The following is a 15,985-nucleotide window of genomic DNA, read 5'->3' on the forward strand; positions in this document are numbered from 1 at the left end:
TGTATTTGAACTGAACCCATTGGGCATGTATTATAAATATCATACTCCAAAAATGGCAAGGATGAGAGGTGAATGTGGGTTGAAAAGGGCTTGACGGGTCATTTGATATGGATCACGTTTATCAAATTCAAATCAGGAGCACTTTTTAAACATTTTGAATCTAAATCCGTGCTCAAATAGCATTTAGACGGATTCACTGAACAAACTAAACTGGTTCATAGAATTCTGAAAGTTTTGCCAAAGAAATTACAGCTCTATATGGACAAACATCTACTGTATGCTAATCTTGGTTAACCCAGAACTAAAATCTAGCGTAATTTCTTTTACAGTCTATCCACAAATGAATAACTGTATGCCACATCCACCTTGCTCTAACATTTTAAAAAGGAAAAATAAAGTACCTATGTTTCTTGGGGGCAGAGGGGGTGCAGAGGTCATGGAGGGCCCCCCTGGCGCAGGAGGGCTGGCGTTGAGGATGGCACCATAGGTCTCGTTGGTGACTAGGTTGGGCATGTACCCACCACGCTGCTTGTCCCGTGCCAGGGAGGCCGGGCTGGGATGGAGGTGGGAGTTGGAGCCAGGGGTGTAGCAGCTGGCAGGGCGCTCCTCTCTCCGATGGGGGCTGGGCTGAAGGACCAATGAGAGGTCAGGGGTCAAAAGTTATAGAAAGGACATCATGGTGTGTGTGTGTTATGTATGTGTATATACTGTATGTACTATTATGTGTGTGTGTGTGGTGAGTTCATGGTGTGTAACTGTGTGTATAATCTGAAGAGGGTCCTCACCCTCACCTTGTCATCCAGGTCCTCATCACTCTCGTCCATGTCTTCATGGTGCAGACGCCATTCGTACTCTACGTGCACATGGGCGTTGAACTTCCCCGCCAGCGCCATGTTCAGCTACACACACACACACACACACACACACACACACACACACACACACACACACACACACACACACACACACACACACACACACACACACACACACACACACACACACACACACACACACACAGAGAGAGAGAGAGAGATAGATCAATGGCTCATACAAAGCTAAAAGATAGGAGTCAGTGACTATCTTGCTAAAGAATTCACATAAACGCACACACAGCACTCACCAGCTCCTCACACTGCAGGTGCTTCAGTCTCTTCGCGATGTCCAGCGGCGTCTCCCCAGACTCACTAGCTAGAGGAGGACATCATTTTGGTCTATTAATTGATCATCCATTGATTTATACATTTACACAGTGCCTTCAGAAAGTACTCGCACATCCTGACTTTTTGAGATGTTGTGTCACTGGCCTACACCCAATACCCCATTACGCCAAAGTGGAATTATGTTTTTTATTTTTACATTTTACAAATTAATAAAAAATGAAAAGCTATAAATGTCTTGAGTCAAACTTTGTTATGGCCTAAATAAGTTCAGGAGTAAAAATGTGCTTAACAAGTCACATAATAAGTTACATGGACTCTCTATGTACAATAATAGGGTTTATCATGATTTTTGAATTATTACCTCATCTCTGTACCCCACACATACAATCTGGAAGGTCCCTTTACAACAGTTACTGAGTTTAATGGCTGTGATAGGAGACAATTGAGGATGGATCAACAACATTGTAGTTGCTCCACAATACTAACCTAAATGACAGAGTCAAGAGAAGGAAGCCTATACAGAATAAAAATATTCCAAAACATGCATCCAGTTTGCAATAAGGCACTAAAATAAAACTGCACAAAATGTGGCAAAGAAATAAACTTTATGTCTTGAATACGAAGCGTTATGTTTGGGGAAAATACAGCACAACACATCACTGAGTACCACTTAATATTTTCAAGCGTGGTGGTGGTTGCATCATGTTACTGTAAAGATGCGTCAGGCTACAAATGACCATCTCTTGTCAAAAATGTACAATTAAATAGTTGAGCCATTAATCGCCGTGTGCGTGTCATTTTAAGGACAACAACAAAAAACGTACATTTGAACACTGCAATTAATTAATTGTTTGATTACTTTCAGAGAACTGTCAAATATCGAAGATGTCCTTTTATCCGGTTTGAATGTATTGTGGGTGTGAAATTCATGAAAAATGTACACTACATTCATACTACATGAGAAGTCGAAATGAGTATGATATCAGGGCATTTAAAGCATACTCAATTTTCAAACAATTGTTTTTGCATACTCAAACTACCTACTATTTAGGACGCTAGTATGGGTATTCGGACACAGCCCTTGTGTCCTCTTCACACTGCCCTGGAAATCAACACCTCATAGCCGAGCACTGACAAGTAACCCGCGACACAGTTAGCACCACTAGGCCACGACAGCATGAATTATGAAGTTATCTACACCCAATTCACCAACCTGTCAACGCAATGCTAGCATACATTTAGGCTGCCAGGAGGTGCCTACTGCAGCTAAGCAGAGCCAAGCCACGTTTTTGTCAACAGCCATGTGTGTCACAACACAATCTCCCCTCCCTGTCTCCCTAAACTACAGAGCAAGATAGGCTGTGATACTTGGTGGACTGAAACAACGTGATTCCGTGGCACATAAACACATTCCGGTCAACAGACCATGGCCCCCCTGTTCCTTTGTTAACTGTGTTGCTGGAGACTGATAATTAGCAGGATTCCCAAACTTAACAGTCTCTGTCTCGCGGTTTCTTTTTCTCTGTCTTATCATGGGTCAGTTTGTTTGGAGTCAGAGAGATTGGTCTGTTGTGAGAAAGTGGTGTGTCCGGGTCTTTTGGCAAATCAGGGCCCTCTGGGAACGATTCCCAAAAAACGTGACTAAGAAATACATCCGTGTGGAGGAAACTTGGTGTTTGTATGCATGTGTGTCTTCATCATTTGTTTTCCTCAAAGTTATAATTTCTGTAGCTATGAATTTCATCATAAATCAGTTTATTGGTAGACACTCGACAACAATAAACAAAGTCTTCACTAACATTTTGTGTCAAAGCTGTTTCCAAACCAGTCTTTCCCCAAAAGAGGAGTGATGTGATGGTCTCTTACCTATGTCAATGGAGGCCTTGCCGCGTAGGAGCAGTTTGAGGCACTCCATGTTGTCAGTCAGACAGCAGTAGTGTAAGGCTGTACTGCCTTTGGCTGTCTGCTTGTCCAGGTTCATACTATGGGGAGAGGAGACGGAGGAGGCAACCAGTGAGAGATGGAGGAGTAACCAGTAGAAAGGGCTTAATTCATTGTTTTAGTTGTGTGTCAACTGTCTATGGTGACACCATTTACCAGACTGTAGCAGTCACTTCTCTTAAACCTTTGGATGCCGTCTACCAGCTTTATCATAGGTGACAGTTTTAATACTGACCACTGCATCCTGTATCAAAAGGTTGGCTGGTCCTCATTAAAAGTACCGTAGATCACTTCACTATTCCATTTTTGTTTACAAAGCTCTACTAAACAAGCTTTCGACTTACCTAACTTTGTTGTTAAAGTATAAAAACCTGAGTTACTAAACCTGTTCACAGGGTTGGTTAACTCAAGGCTCCTCAGTTCTCCACCGAACTAGATAAATCCGGCTCCACAATTTTGGAATCATTACATTTGGATTCCCTGGTGCCACTAGGGCAGTTTAACACCCTGATGATAAAGGAGTTCACCGAGGTGTGCAATTGTTTTAAATTAATGAATTGTTTATGGTGGCTGTGATGTTTGTTATTGTCTAATGTTATGTACTTATACTGTATCTTGTTATTCTATCAATTTTATATTTTCTAAATGAATAAAAGTGAATAAAATAAGCTAACATTAGCAGTTACTGGTCATGGCATGGTTATGTATGGCCAAATGACAATCATGTTTTTACAAATAGCTTATTGACGTTTTCCTTTATTCCCTTACCTGTTTTGAGTGAGGAAGTCAACGATATGGAGCGAGGTCCTGTCCACTAATCTGACCGCTAGGTGAAGGGCCGTTTCACCTTGTTCCTGTAACCACACACACAAGATCCAAAATGGCCATGTTGACACCTAAGCGACACAACAGGCACCAGAGCCAAAATGGAGGAGCTGACATCACAGAAACACTGGGACTTTGATCAAAATTTGTACATATGCTCCCTTTTGATAGTCTGCTTTGCTATTGGCAGTAGTAGCCGTAGTAGCCCTGAATAAGAGCCAGATGTTTGTAGTGAGTGATGATTCATGTATTATACAAAGCATTTACACTGCCAGGAGAAGTTGTTTTTCACAGCCCACAGAAGAGTATGAACTAAAATACAGCCATTTTAATTCCACTACAGTTGGACAAATGTTAATAAACAAAACCACCCCTCCCTATCCTAGCAAAAACGTGTTGGTTACAGTTGGGATTGATTCGAGACAGTTGGGATTGACTCGAGCCGAGACGTACTGTGATGGCCTGGAAAGAACAATGTCCGAAAAGATCCGCGCCAGCATACTAGTGTGACAGGTATTGGTGTGTTAGGAAGGACATGTAGACTCACGTGTCCGTTGGCCAGGGGGATGGGCTCCATCAGATCCACTCCCTCAGCATACACCTGGATCAGAGAGAAGATGTCTCGGGACTTGACTGCGTCACAGAGCGTGTGCAGCTTGGACACCCCGTCTGGACACTTCCTTCTGGCGAAACGCTTCTCTGTGTACTTGGCTGTGATGAAGTCCTTACGGGCTTGCCTGTACCAGAGAGAGACCATTCAAATGGGTACACCAGGTGTGAGTTAGAACTCAATACATCTAAAGAGGGATAAATTACATTTCTTATGTGTGTGCTCAATTTGACTTGTGTTGTACAACAGAATGCTTATTGAATTAAAATGTTTTCAGTTAGGGATCCCGTCCTGCTTGCTCCATTCATAATAAATGGTTATGAGTGTCTTTGTGGTGACATGTTTCCAATAGGTCACTGTAAGGTCACGGGCCCATCTGATCCTACAGTCATTTTCACTGGGAGGGCAATTGTAACGGCATCCTGAGAAGTGGGCTGGGGGCTCAAACACCTCTCACCAGCCAGAAGAGGGATTAGAGAGAGAGAGAGATGGAGACGTGGTGGGAAGGGGAGACAGAGAGAGAGAGAGGGAGGGAGAGAGAGAGCGGCACTGAGAGCGAGAGAGAGATAGAGGGAGAGAGAGAGAGATGGAGAGGTGGTGGGAAGGGGAGACAGAGAGAGAGAGAGAGAGAGAGCGGCACTGAGAGCGAGAGAGAGAGAGGGGGAGAGAGAGATGGTGAGAAGGCAAGACAGAGAAAGAGAGAGATGGAGGAAGACAGGAGGATAGAAACTGAAAAAGACTGATGAGAGAAGGAGAGGATAGAGTGTATACGTTTGAGGAAAGAGACAGAAAAAAACTATGAGAACTAGAGGGATGGAGAAAAACAGAGAGAGAGAGAACTTACATGTCACTGGCAGGGTTGGGTTTGACCACATCTTCCGCAGATAGACACGCCTCCATGATGTCGTTAAAGCCTGCATTCCCCACGTTCTTGGCCAGCTGCGTGGTAAAACACACACACAGTTTAGAGCTTACCAGAGAACAGAGGTCATAAAAGTACAAATGAACCTCCTAAAAGAGGGTTCTACAGTTTTTACTGTACATATTTATTTCAAGCTCCATTTCTTCTGCTCTGCCACTTCAACAAATGTTTAAATCAATGGAGTGTGTGTGTGTGTGTGTGTGTGTGTGTGTGTGTGTGTGTGTGTGTGTGTGTGTGTGTGAGAGAGAGAGGGGAAACACTGCATCCGTTCGTTTCCACCCATCTCCTTGTGGCCAAATAATGTGAAACACTGGCGTCTTACCAAGGGAAATCATCTTAAATTAGCAACAAAAACATTTCAGCCCCAAATGATTCATGGGCAATAAATTGCACCAAATTGATATTAAAAAGCCAGATAAAATGTGAAACATGCAAGGTGGAAGCAGCTTCAAGCCTCTGTTATCCTGTAATGTCTATCTATCCCAATGGAGCGCAGCAGAGGAAGGAGAGTTCAGTAGAATCAGGCCGGGGGCGTTGATATCCTTGGTGCTTGCCTACCAGCAGTAAATCAGCTGCACTGTGAAATAATTTTTACATCAGCTAATGTGTGATGGGTGAGCAATTGTTTTCCAATAGGAGGTTTTACTAAGTAAGCTAAGCGGATGTGTTTTGGTACCACTTTATGAGCCACATGTGTGTAAATGATTTGAACTTTCCAATACGACTGCACCTAACTTCTCACTGTCACAGTACTTCAATGCCATAATGTGAAAGTGGACAAATAGCTGATTTGTGGAGAGAGTTCTGGCTCAAAATGGCTGCAGTGCATCAGCCAGATGGATGCTCCTAGCCATTAGTGGTGGAATAGCATGAGTTACCATCAGACAAGGCAGAGCAAAGCACTACGACACTTAGTGAAAATGGTGATGCTATCATGCTAGACTTGTTCATTCTTCTCACCAAGAGTTCAGAGGTGCTGAGGACGTCCAGCGTGAGGGACTGGATCCTGGAGTAGTGGACTCCCAACTCCCGGTGGATCCCAGAACACTCTATACACGTCAGGATGCCCAGGTTAGTGGAGAGCCACGTGGGGTCTGGGAGGAAGGGGGAGGAGAGAGAGAGAGACAAGGAGAGAGAGAGAGAGAGAGAGCGAGAGAGACAAGGAGAGAGAGAGAGAGAGCGAGAGAGACAAGGAGAGAGAGAGAGAGAGCGAGAGAGACAAGGAGAGAGAGAGAGAGCGAGAGAGACAAGGAGAGAGAGAGAGAGAGCGAGAGAGACAAGGAGAGAGAGAGAGAGAGCGAGAGAGACAAGGAGAGAGAGAGAGAGAGAGAGAGAGAAGGAGAGAGAGAGAGAGAGCGAGAGACAAGGAGAGAGAGAGAGAGAGCGAGACAAGGAGAGAGAGAGAGAGAGAGAGAGACAAGGAGAGACAGAGACAGAGACAAGGAGAGAGAGAGAGAGACAGAGAGACAAGGAGAGAGAGAGAGACAGAGAGACAATGAGAGAGAGAGAGACAGAGAGACAAGGAGAGAGAGAGAGACAAGGAGAGAGAGAGACAAGGAGAGAGAGAGACAAGAAGATAGAGAACATGTAAGTAGGTCACAGTGTCCTTGGTAGGGACTACCTGCATGTGCTTTGAGGGGAGAGCTATTTCTGATACAGGTTAACGACTGCCAGTCGAACCTAAATAACTGGCTCATGGGCATTCCTCGTTCCCTACAATGTCAGTGTAAAGTGACTGCATAGAGTTGTTCAATAAACTTGACCTGAATACTTTGGTAAGAGTGTCTGTGAATAACCTGTATAATTAATGATTTAATTAAAGTGACCTCTAGCACATTAAATAACACTTGCTATAACTATTTATAATAGCTCATGGCTCCTTATTACAGCCTTTATAAATGTACAACAGTTATAATGAATTAAACACAGGTGGTTTTGTGCACTAAAATGATTTGAGTGGTGTGTGTATATCCAATGTGTGTGCATGTATTAACGTGTGTTTCTCCCGGTCACTCACTGGGCGCTTTGCAGTCACAGCAGACATCGTTGCCAGTCATCCTCTTGACCTCTCCCAGGATGGCCTTGGTCAGCTCCTGGACGATGTTGTTCTCCCCAACGTGCTGGTCTCCCTTAAAAGCATTATTCAACGCTTCCTCCTTACTGTTCTGCAGCACAGAGATCCATCTGAAAACACACAGCACACAGGTGGAGGGGGAGTGTGTGAGTATGTGGGTGTGATAGAGTGTGTGTGTGTAAAGATGGGGTGAGGACAAAGAAACCTGTGTGTGGAAAGATGCATCAGGGATAACAGGACACACACACACACTTCACAAAAAGGAAGGAACACAGACTTACATCTGACATTCTGGGTCATCCTCGGTCTGAAAGTGATACGTTCTGTCATCTGAGAGCGAGAGCGAGAGCGAGAGAGAGAGAGAGAGAGAGAGAGAGAGAGAACGAGAGAGAGAGAACGAGAGAGAGCGAGAGAGAGAGCGAGAGAGAGAGCAGTGGCTGGGTCAGAGACATAGCAGAATAAGAAAATAATCAAAGATAAGAAAATGTAAGAACGGAGAGCAATTCCCTTAAGAGCCCATCCCAGCACCCGGCTGACAAGCCTGTGTGTACCAGGCCTTAATAAGAAACAGGAAACTCTTTCACAGCTGTCAACTACATACAGTACAGTAAAATACCTAGAGCTAACACAGCAACCAATAGGACAATATAGGAGGACACAGAGGTTGGGATTTGAAGTCATGTGGAATCTACTCAAGACAGAGGTTTGTTTACCAAACGTCCCATCGTACTGCACTGCACACAGAAAGTATGAAACTAGTGAAAGTCATATTGTGTACTCTTCAATTATTCTCCAACCTGACTGATCTCTCCTGACTCCCCCCCCTACAGAAGGCCAACAGAAGCAGCATCTCTCTGTTTCCACCACACCAGAGTAAGCCCTTTCATAGTCATAGTGTTGTGTTGCGCTGCTTCCCATTGACAGCAGGGTGACAGCCTGACAACAGCACTCATCTTGGCCCAGTGTTTACGAAAGGATGAAGTCACCACTCAGCTAAACTCAACGCATATCCCCAAAACCTGACTGAAGAAAGAAGAGGGTGAATGGAGGAAGAAGAGGGTGAATGGGGGAAGAATATATACTAATTTTAGCTCCATCTCCCTTGGTTACATGAGATTACGTGAGAATACAGGGAACAAAGGAACGTGGATGAAACTCTTAAAAGGCTGCAGATTCGGAGAGGGTCGTGTTGAGGCACAAAGTATTGATTCTCCTTCCTGCCCTCATTCCACGGAATAGCTGCGATTTCCTTTCATATAGAGCCCTATTGACGACCACTTTGCCTTTTTCTGGAAGTTTCCTCCCTGCACTTGTTTTTCTGCAGTAGATTTCTCTCTACTCAATAACGAGCACTGTCATTCTTTCCAACACAGCATCCCGTCTTGTTCTGCAATGTCTATAAGCCTGCATTTCCTTTATCAGATTTACAAATTATATATATATATTTTTTAATTTAACCTTTATTTAACTAGGCAAGTCCGTTAAGAACAAATTCTTATTTACAATGACGGCCTACACTGGCCAAACCCGGACGACGCTGGGCCAATTGTGCTCCGCCCTATGGGACTCCAAATCACGGCCTATGAGGCACCGCAGTGCGCAGGGCAGGCCCTGTGAGAACACAAGGTTCGGTACCACAGTGTGCAGGCCAGGCCCTCTGAGAACACAAGGTTCGGTACCACAGTGTGCAGGCCAGGCCCTCTGAGAACACAAGGTTCGGTACCACAGTGTGCAGGCCAGGCCCTCTGAGAACACAAGGTTCGGTACCACAGTGTGAAGGCCAGGCCCTCTGAGAACACAAGGTTCGGTACCACAGTGTGCAGAGCAGGCCCTCTGAGAACACAAGGTTCGGTACCACAGTGTGCAGGCCAGGCCCTGTGAGAACACAAGGTTAGGTACCACAGTGTGCAGGGCAGGCCCTGTGAGAACACAAGGTTCGGTACCACAGTGTGCAGGCCAGGCCCTGTGAGAACACAAGGTTAGGTACCACAGTGTGCAGGGCAGGCCCTGTGAGAACACAAGGTTCGGTACCACAGTGTGCAGGCCAGGCCCTGTGAGAACACAAGGTTAGGTACCACAGTGTGCAGGGCAGGCCCTGTGAGAACACAAGGTTCGGTACCACAGTGTGCAGGGCAGGCCCTGTGAGAACCCAGCAGGGTCCATTTGTAGAGGTATTCCTATAACACACAGAGGGAAAAGAGGGGGTAAAAGGCAGAGTAAACCTACGTGAGATGAGGTCAAAGCTCTTCTTCTCCTCTGGGTTGTGTTTCACCTGGCAGGTGAGGAGGTTGAGTTTTGCCGGCGGTCGGTTTGTCTGAAGGGGAGGGAGGAGAGAGAGAGGAGGAGGAGGACAGGAAAGAAGAACATCAGAATCAGCAAACAGAAAGCATGAAGGAAACTACACCCTGCCACACCAAAAATACCTGTTAGGACTAGCAATGTAACAAAGCTTCACCCAGTGTCAATTTACCCAATTAATCCATTTAGCCTACATGAACTCACATTATAAATCATATACTATGAAACTAAGCATATTATAACGCCTAAAAATGAATCGCAATCACATACAGGTCTACCTGTGATTCAGCACAGCACTGCGACATCCCCATTCCCCCTTAGTTATTACAACATAACACCCCATTGCCCTTCCCCTTTAGTTATTACAACATAAAATAACACTACCTCCCCCTCTGTTATTACAACATAACACTACCTCCCACTCAGTTATTACAACAGAACACTACATTGCTCTGCGCCCTTAGTTATTAGAACATAACATTGAGGCTCTCTTATGAAGTTTTCATAAGGAATATTTCCCCCTGTGTTAAGGTCTGTTAGCATGGGCCTGTCTGTTGAGGAGTCCCTCCTTGACGGTGGTGCTCTGCAGTGGTGGATGAAACCCGGCCACGGTTTGTGCTCAGGGTGCTTCAAAACCAACCCTGATTCCTTCCCCTCCCTCAACCTGGCGTGTTTGTGTATGTGTATGCCTTTTGAAAGAGGGAGAGCGAGAGAGAGAGAGAGGAAGATGACTTAAGACAGCGATGAAGTGAGAGAGAGCGAGAGAGAGAGTAAATCTAGTGTAATGGAGTGAAGTAGAGCCTGCTTTAGCGAAAGCAGAGTAGAGGAAATCAATAGACCGGTGAGTCCCTGGTGCTTGTAAAGTCACTCAGTGGGCTAGCCTGACACAAGGCCTGTGTCCCAAACGGCACCAGAGCCCTGGTCAATAGTATGGCACTATCTAGGGAATAGGGTGCGATTTGGGATATATACACTAAATATACAAAAGTATGTGGACACCTCTTCAAATTAGTGAATTTGTCTATTTCAGCCACACCCGTTGATGACAGGTGTGTAAAATTGAGCACACAACCATGCAATCTCCATAGACAAACATTGGCAGTAGAATGGCCTTACTGAAAAGCTCAGTGACTTTTAACGTGGCACTGTCATAGGATGCCACCTTTCCAACAAGTTCATTTGTCAAAGCTCTGCCCTGCTAGAGCTTCCCCGGTCAACTGTAAGTGCTGTTATTGTGAAGTGGAAACATCTAGGAGCAACAACGGCTCAGCTGCGAAGTGGTAGGCCACACAAACTCACAGAACAGGACCGCCGAGTGCTGAAGCGCGTAAAAATTGTCTGTCCTCAGATGCAACACTCACTACCGAGTTCTAAACTGCCTCTGGAAGCAATGTCAGCACAAAAACTGTTAGTCGGGAGCTTCATGAAATTGGTTTCCATGGCCGAGCAACCGCACACAAGCCTAAGATCACCATGCGCAATGTGTTGGCTGGAGTGGTGTAAAGCTTGCCGCCTTTGGACGTTTTCTGGAGTGATGAATCACGCTTCACCATCTGGCAGTCCAACAGAGGAATCTGGGATTGGCGGATGCCAGAACGCTACCTGCCCCAATGCATAGTACCAAGGGTAAAGTTTGGTGGTCTGGTTTAATGGTCTGGGGCTGTTTTTTGTGGTTCGGGCTAGGCCCCTTAGTTCCAGTGAAGGGAAATCTTAACACTACAGCATACAATCATTCTACAAGCCCCTTCCTGTTTCAGCTTGACAATGCCTCGTGCAGAAAGCGAGGTCCATACAGAAATGGTTTGTTGAGATCAGTGTGGAAGAACTTGACTGGCCTGCACAGAGCCCTGACCTCAACCCCATTGGACACCTTTGGGATGAATTGGAACGCTGACTGCGAGCAAGGCCCTATCGCCTAACCTGACTAATGCACTTGTGGCTGAATGGAAGCAAGTCCCTGCAGCAATGTTCCAACATCTAGTGGAAAGTGAGGAGTGGAGGCTGTTATAGCAGCAAAGGGGGGACCAACTCCATATTAATGCCCATGATTTTGGAATGAGATGTTCGACAGGTGTCCACATACTTTTGGTCATGTAGTGTATAACATTCTTTGAGGTGTTCGAGTGATTCTAATACTAAAGCTACCACCATTTTAGCTAAATGTGACATGTGACAATGTGCTCCATTTTGGGCATGTCTGATGCCGGAGATGTTTGACAACCAGTGCACAGTCTGATTCGACAGAATGAGTGAGATTGAGTGCTTCATCTCCATTAAGAGAACAGGCTAGTGCCGTTAGCCTACTTTAAATGAATGCTAACTGGCTAGGACTAGGTTGTCTTGCCCTCTGTGTGTGCGTATGTGTCCGTGTGCGTGTCCGTGTGCGTGTCGGCACATTACTCACCGTCCCATGTGATATGGTAAGGTATCCGTTCTTTACTGAACACTTTCTCTTCTGCCACACTTTCCTTAACCTAGGGAGGTGGGGAGGGGCACACGACATATTGTGACACACACCGACATAACACCCCAGTGCCAGTGTGACACACTAAACTCGACATGAATCCACATTGTAACTGAACAGACATGGTTAATGAATTATTAACGTCAACCACACCAGTGCTCATTAATATGTACATGCATAAGTCATGGAGTACAGTCTGGGCAGTGTATTCCTGTCTCCGGGGAGAAGCTCAACCATAAAAATAACATGGAATATCGATTTCCTTACATGCTGTATCAGCAATAAGATAGGTCCATAAAGATGGCGGCCCCCATAAACTTACCACAAATTCCTTGTTTTGTTAAGTTTGCCGTATTGTACATTGCTCTCTGTTACTCTTTTTGTGTATGGTCATGAGCAGAGTATACATGATCAACATTTTTGCTTCAAGACGCCGGGATTTGAAAAACTGATTTATTGGCACACTGAACCATATTGCAAGCCATAGTTTAAAGTGGATAGTATTAAAACAATGACGTCATATCTGAATTCTGCCATCTTTATGCACGTTCGCCACTAATTACCTGAGAGAACTTTGTGTGTTTGTTTGTTCGGTCTGACCTTACATTTGGTTCTTTTAATGTTTTTTGAAGATGCTACATGTTTAACAGAAGAAAACGAGAAACTGACCCGTCACTCTTCTTGTAGAGGTTCCCACAGCGCTCGGTACCGTGCTCCTTGTTGCCCTGAGGCTGGTGCAAACTGTAGGTGGCGCTCTGTCTCACCTGGGACTCCTTCAACAATACCGGCACACACACACACACACACATAAGGATCTATGTACAGTAGGCACAAGACACCTCAGCCAGTGAGTTTGGGTGGGGTGCATCTCAATTGTCTACAGTGGCTTCCTCTCCTTGTACCTTTCCTTTGTTAGCTCTAATCTGAAAGTTACAGGATAGGAGAATATGGCGGCTCGGGATGCTGGCTGCGGCATGTGCTTTCACCCATCCACTGCTTTTAGTGCAGGTGAAAAGAGGAGACAAGGAAGGGGAGCATCTTTAGACTATTGAGATACTGCTACACTATGTACATAAGACAAGCAGAGCCCTGGGGTCATGCACTAGTGACATCACCTCGTCACAGAGCCGAGAGGGGGAGGGGCCAAGGCAAAGACCTTTGGAAGATATTCTAAAAGAAAGTCTTCAGGGTTCTGAATGTACTGTTACCGTTGTCAACAATTTAAAAGGAAAACAACAATTTCATAAGTACAGAGAGAACCTTTGCTTTTCAGGCCCCACCAACTCTCTCTATCGGAAATGCTTAACAAAACACCACAACCAGATAGACAAGCACAGAAAGGAGGTGCAGAAGATAAACTTACTCTCCTAGACTTGGTTCACAAAGAGGCGGAAGCAGTGAAGTAAAGAACAGAACAGACAGATAAAACAGACAGTAGCCTAGTTCTCCACATAATAGCTAAAGCCAGGAAGTATACAAGTACATGTGGTAACTAAAAGTCACTTTGGAAAAAAGCATCCGGTAAAAGACAGTATTAAGCAAATCGTAAGAGTGCACCATATACCATTAATGGGTTCCTTTCAATGAGCTTGCTAAAGTTGACAGGGAGTGAAGGGGGCTTTGGTTATGTACATCAGGGTTTTGAACACCTAAATGCATTCCTAGATGAGATACAGACAGCTACATTAGTGGATGTCTAACTTTGGCTTGTGACAGTGAAAAGACTAGGCCAGTAGAGGACTTGGGCTTGTGACAGTGAAAAGACTAGGCCAGTAGAGGGCTTGGGCTTGTGACAGTGAAAAGACTAGGCCAGTAGAGGGCTTGGGCTTGTGACAGTGAAAAGACTAGGCCAGTAGAGGGCTTGTGACAGTGAAAAGACTAGGCCAGTAGAGGGCTTGTGACAGTGAAAAGACTAGGCCAGTAGAGGGCTTGTGACAGTGAAAAGACTAGGCCAGTAGAGGGCTTGTGACAGTGAAAAGACTAGGCCAGTAGAGGGCTTGTGACAGTGAAAAGACTAGGCCAGTAGAGGGCTTGTGACAGTGAAAAGACTAGGCCAGTAGAGGGCTTGTGACAGTGAAAAGACTAGGCCAGTAGAGGGCTTGTGACAGTGAAAAGACTAGGCCAGTAGAGGGCTTGTGACAGTGAAAAGACTAGGCCAGTAGAGGGCTTGTGACAGTGAAAAGACTAGGCCAGTAGAGGGCTTGTGACAGTGAAAAGACTAGGCCAGTAGAGGGCTTGTGACAGTGAAAAGACTAGGCCAGTAGAGGGCTTGTGACAGTGAAAAGACTAGGCCAGTAGAGGGCTTGTGACAGTGAAAAGACTAGGCCAGTAGAGGGCTTGGGCTTGTGCCAGTGAAAAGACTAGGCCAGTAGAGTGTTGGCGTGTGTGTGTGTACTGTATGTGTGTCATTGGTGGGTGTTACCATTAAAGGTTGATAGAGGGGGTTCCTTTGCATCTGTGACAGCGGCATGGGCAGCGCCTTTCTCCATTTTGAAGTAGTCCAATTCTTCTTCTACGAGTCGGTAAACAAACAGATATGGTGCATACTGCCACCAGGAGTGTGTCGTCTGAACAGGTATAAAGCCAAGGTTTGTATTTATAGCCACCTGTAGCTATGGAGGTTTGCTCAGGAGCAATGTTCCCTCAAAATGGCCACAGTTTGCCTACCCGGCGAGCAGCGCAGCTGAATCGGATGCACCTACCGCCAACAGCCCGGGGCGAATAAAAAAATAAATAGAAACACAAGGCTTTATCATCGCTAGGAATGCCTCGGAGATCGACCAGTCGATCGCGATCAACCGGTTGGTGACCACTGCTCTCGAAAGATGAGTATAATCTGGTGCATTTCTCTGTGGGCTGATTGTTCTGCGCGGCAGCCTCGGGGCTACTGTGCGCTCGCAGCTTTGAGGGAACATAATTGGAGTATAATTGATTGGCTGATCTCTTTTGATGACCTGGATGGAATTATGTGATCCTTCCTTAACCCATAGGAAGTCACACAGTTGACTACTTCAAAATGGTGAAAGTCCTCAGTGGCGTTGCCCATGCTAAAACAGGCTATAGGCCCTAGAGCTGTCTAAGTCTATGGGTGTTACCTCCTTCTGCTCCACCTGCAGCGCTGACTTGAGAACGTCCCGTAGCTGAGTGAGTTGCTTCCTCTCCTCGTCCTGGGCCTGCTTTATCTGGAGAGGTCACAGCAAGGTCATACACAGCTCATACAAAGATCACAGGTGTCATACAAAGTCACACAGAATACTTTTGAGGAATTCAACAGGAAAAGCAAGTTCTTACATACCCATAAAGATGTCAACAGTAGTCTTGAGGAACTCACCGTGTGTAAGTCTGTGGCTAGCTTCTCTATGGAGGGTTTGAGGTTGTCTACTGCTTTCAGCCCATCCTGAAAGAAACTAAAGAGAGAGACAAATCTACATCAGCCGTTTTCCCCACGAGGTGAGCATTTGGTCAAATACAAACTTTCAATGACTTCAGGACTTACTTGCACTGTGCATGGAAATATTTGATGAGATTCTGGAGTAGATCCACCCCTTTCTTGATCTTGATCTCATTCACTTTAAGAAGATACTGCGAGACAGAATTTCACAATGTCAGCAAACCCACCACTACATCTCTGGACTTGACTCAATCTGGCAACCCAGGCCTGAGCTCCACCAATCTGACAAGCCAGGCC

At 45.5% G+C, this 15,985-nt stretch overlaps 1 protein-coding gene across 7 annotated transcripts in view; it reads right to left on the reverse strand.

Annotated features, from left to right (window-relative positions):
- The window catches only part of LOC139553808 (arf-GAP with SH3 domain, ANK repeat and PH domain-containing protein 2-like), a 101,779-nt gene that overhangs the window by 10,501 nt on the left and 75,293 nt on the right, over nt 1-15,985 (reverse strand). For 5 of the 7 annotated variants that reach the window (XM_071366502.1, XM_071366504.1, XM_071366500.1 and 2 more), the window contains exons 7-22: nt 15,794-15,879; nt 15,629-15,704; nt 15,393-15,479; nt 12,967-13,070; nt 12,238-12,307; nt 9,762-9,849; nt 7,817-7,865; nt 7,479-7,645; nt 6,422-6,555; nt 5,384-5,478; nt 4,477-4,666; nt 3,873-3,958; nt 3,030-3,145; nt 1,124-1,191; nt 786-899; nt 402-627 (exon numbers count right to left, since the gene is read on the reverse strand). In XM_071366502.1, the coding sequence (XP_071222603.1) occupies nt 402-627; nt 786-899; nt 1,124-1,191; nt 3,030-3,145; nt 3,873-3,958; nt 4,477-4,666; nt 5,384-5,478; nt 6,422-6,555; nt 7,479-7,645; nt 7,817-7,865; nt 9,762-9,849; nt 12,238-12,307; nt 12,967-13,070; nt 15,393-15,479; nt 15,629-15,704; nt 15,794-15,879 (1,756 nt within the window). The remainder of the gene's footprint in view (nt 1-401; nt 628-785; nt 900-1,123; nt 1,192-3,029; nt 3,146-3,872; nt 3,959-4,476; nt 4,667-5,383; nt 5,479-6,421; nt 6,556-7,478; nt 7,646-7,816; nt 7,866-9,761; nt 9,850-12,237; nt 12,308-12,966; nt 13,071-15,392; nt 15,480-15,628; nt 15,705-15,793; nt 15,880-15,985) is intronic. The other 2 variants (XM_071366506.1, XM_071366501.1) reach the window with 1 other exon arrangement.

The sequence above is a fragment of the Salvelinus alpinus genome, chromosome 25 (assembly GCF_045679555.1).
Source record: "Salvelinus alpinus chromosome 25, SLU_Salpinus.1, whole genome shotgun sequence".
Lineage (NCBI taxonomy): Eukaryota > Metazoa > Chordata > Actinopteri > Salmoniformes > Salmonidae > Salvelinus > Salvelinus alpinus.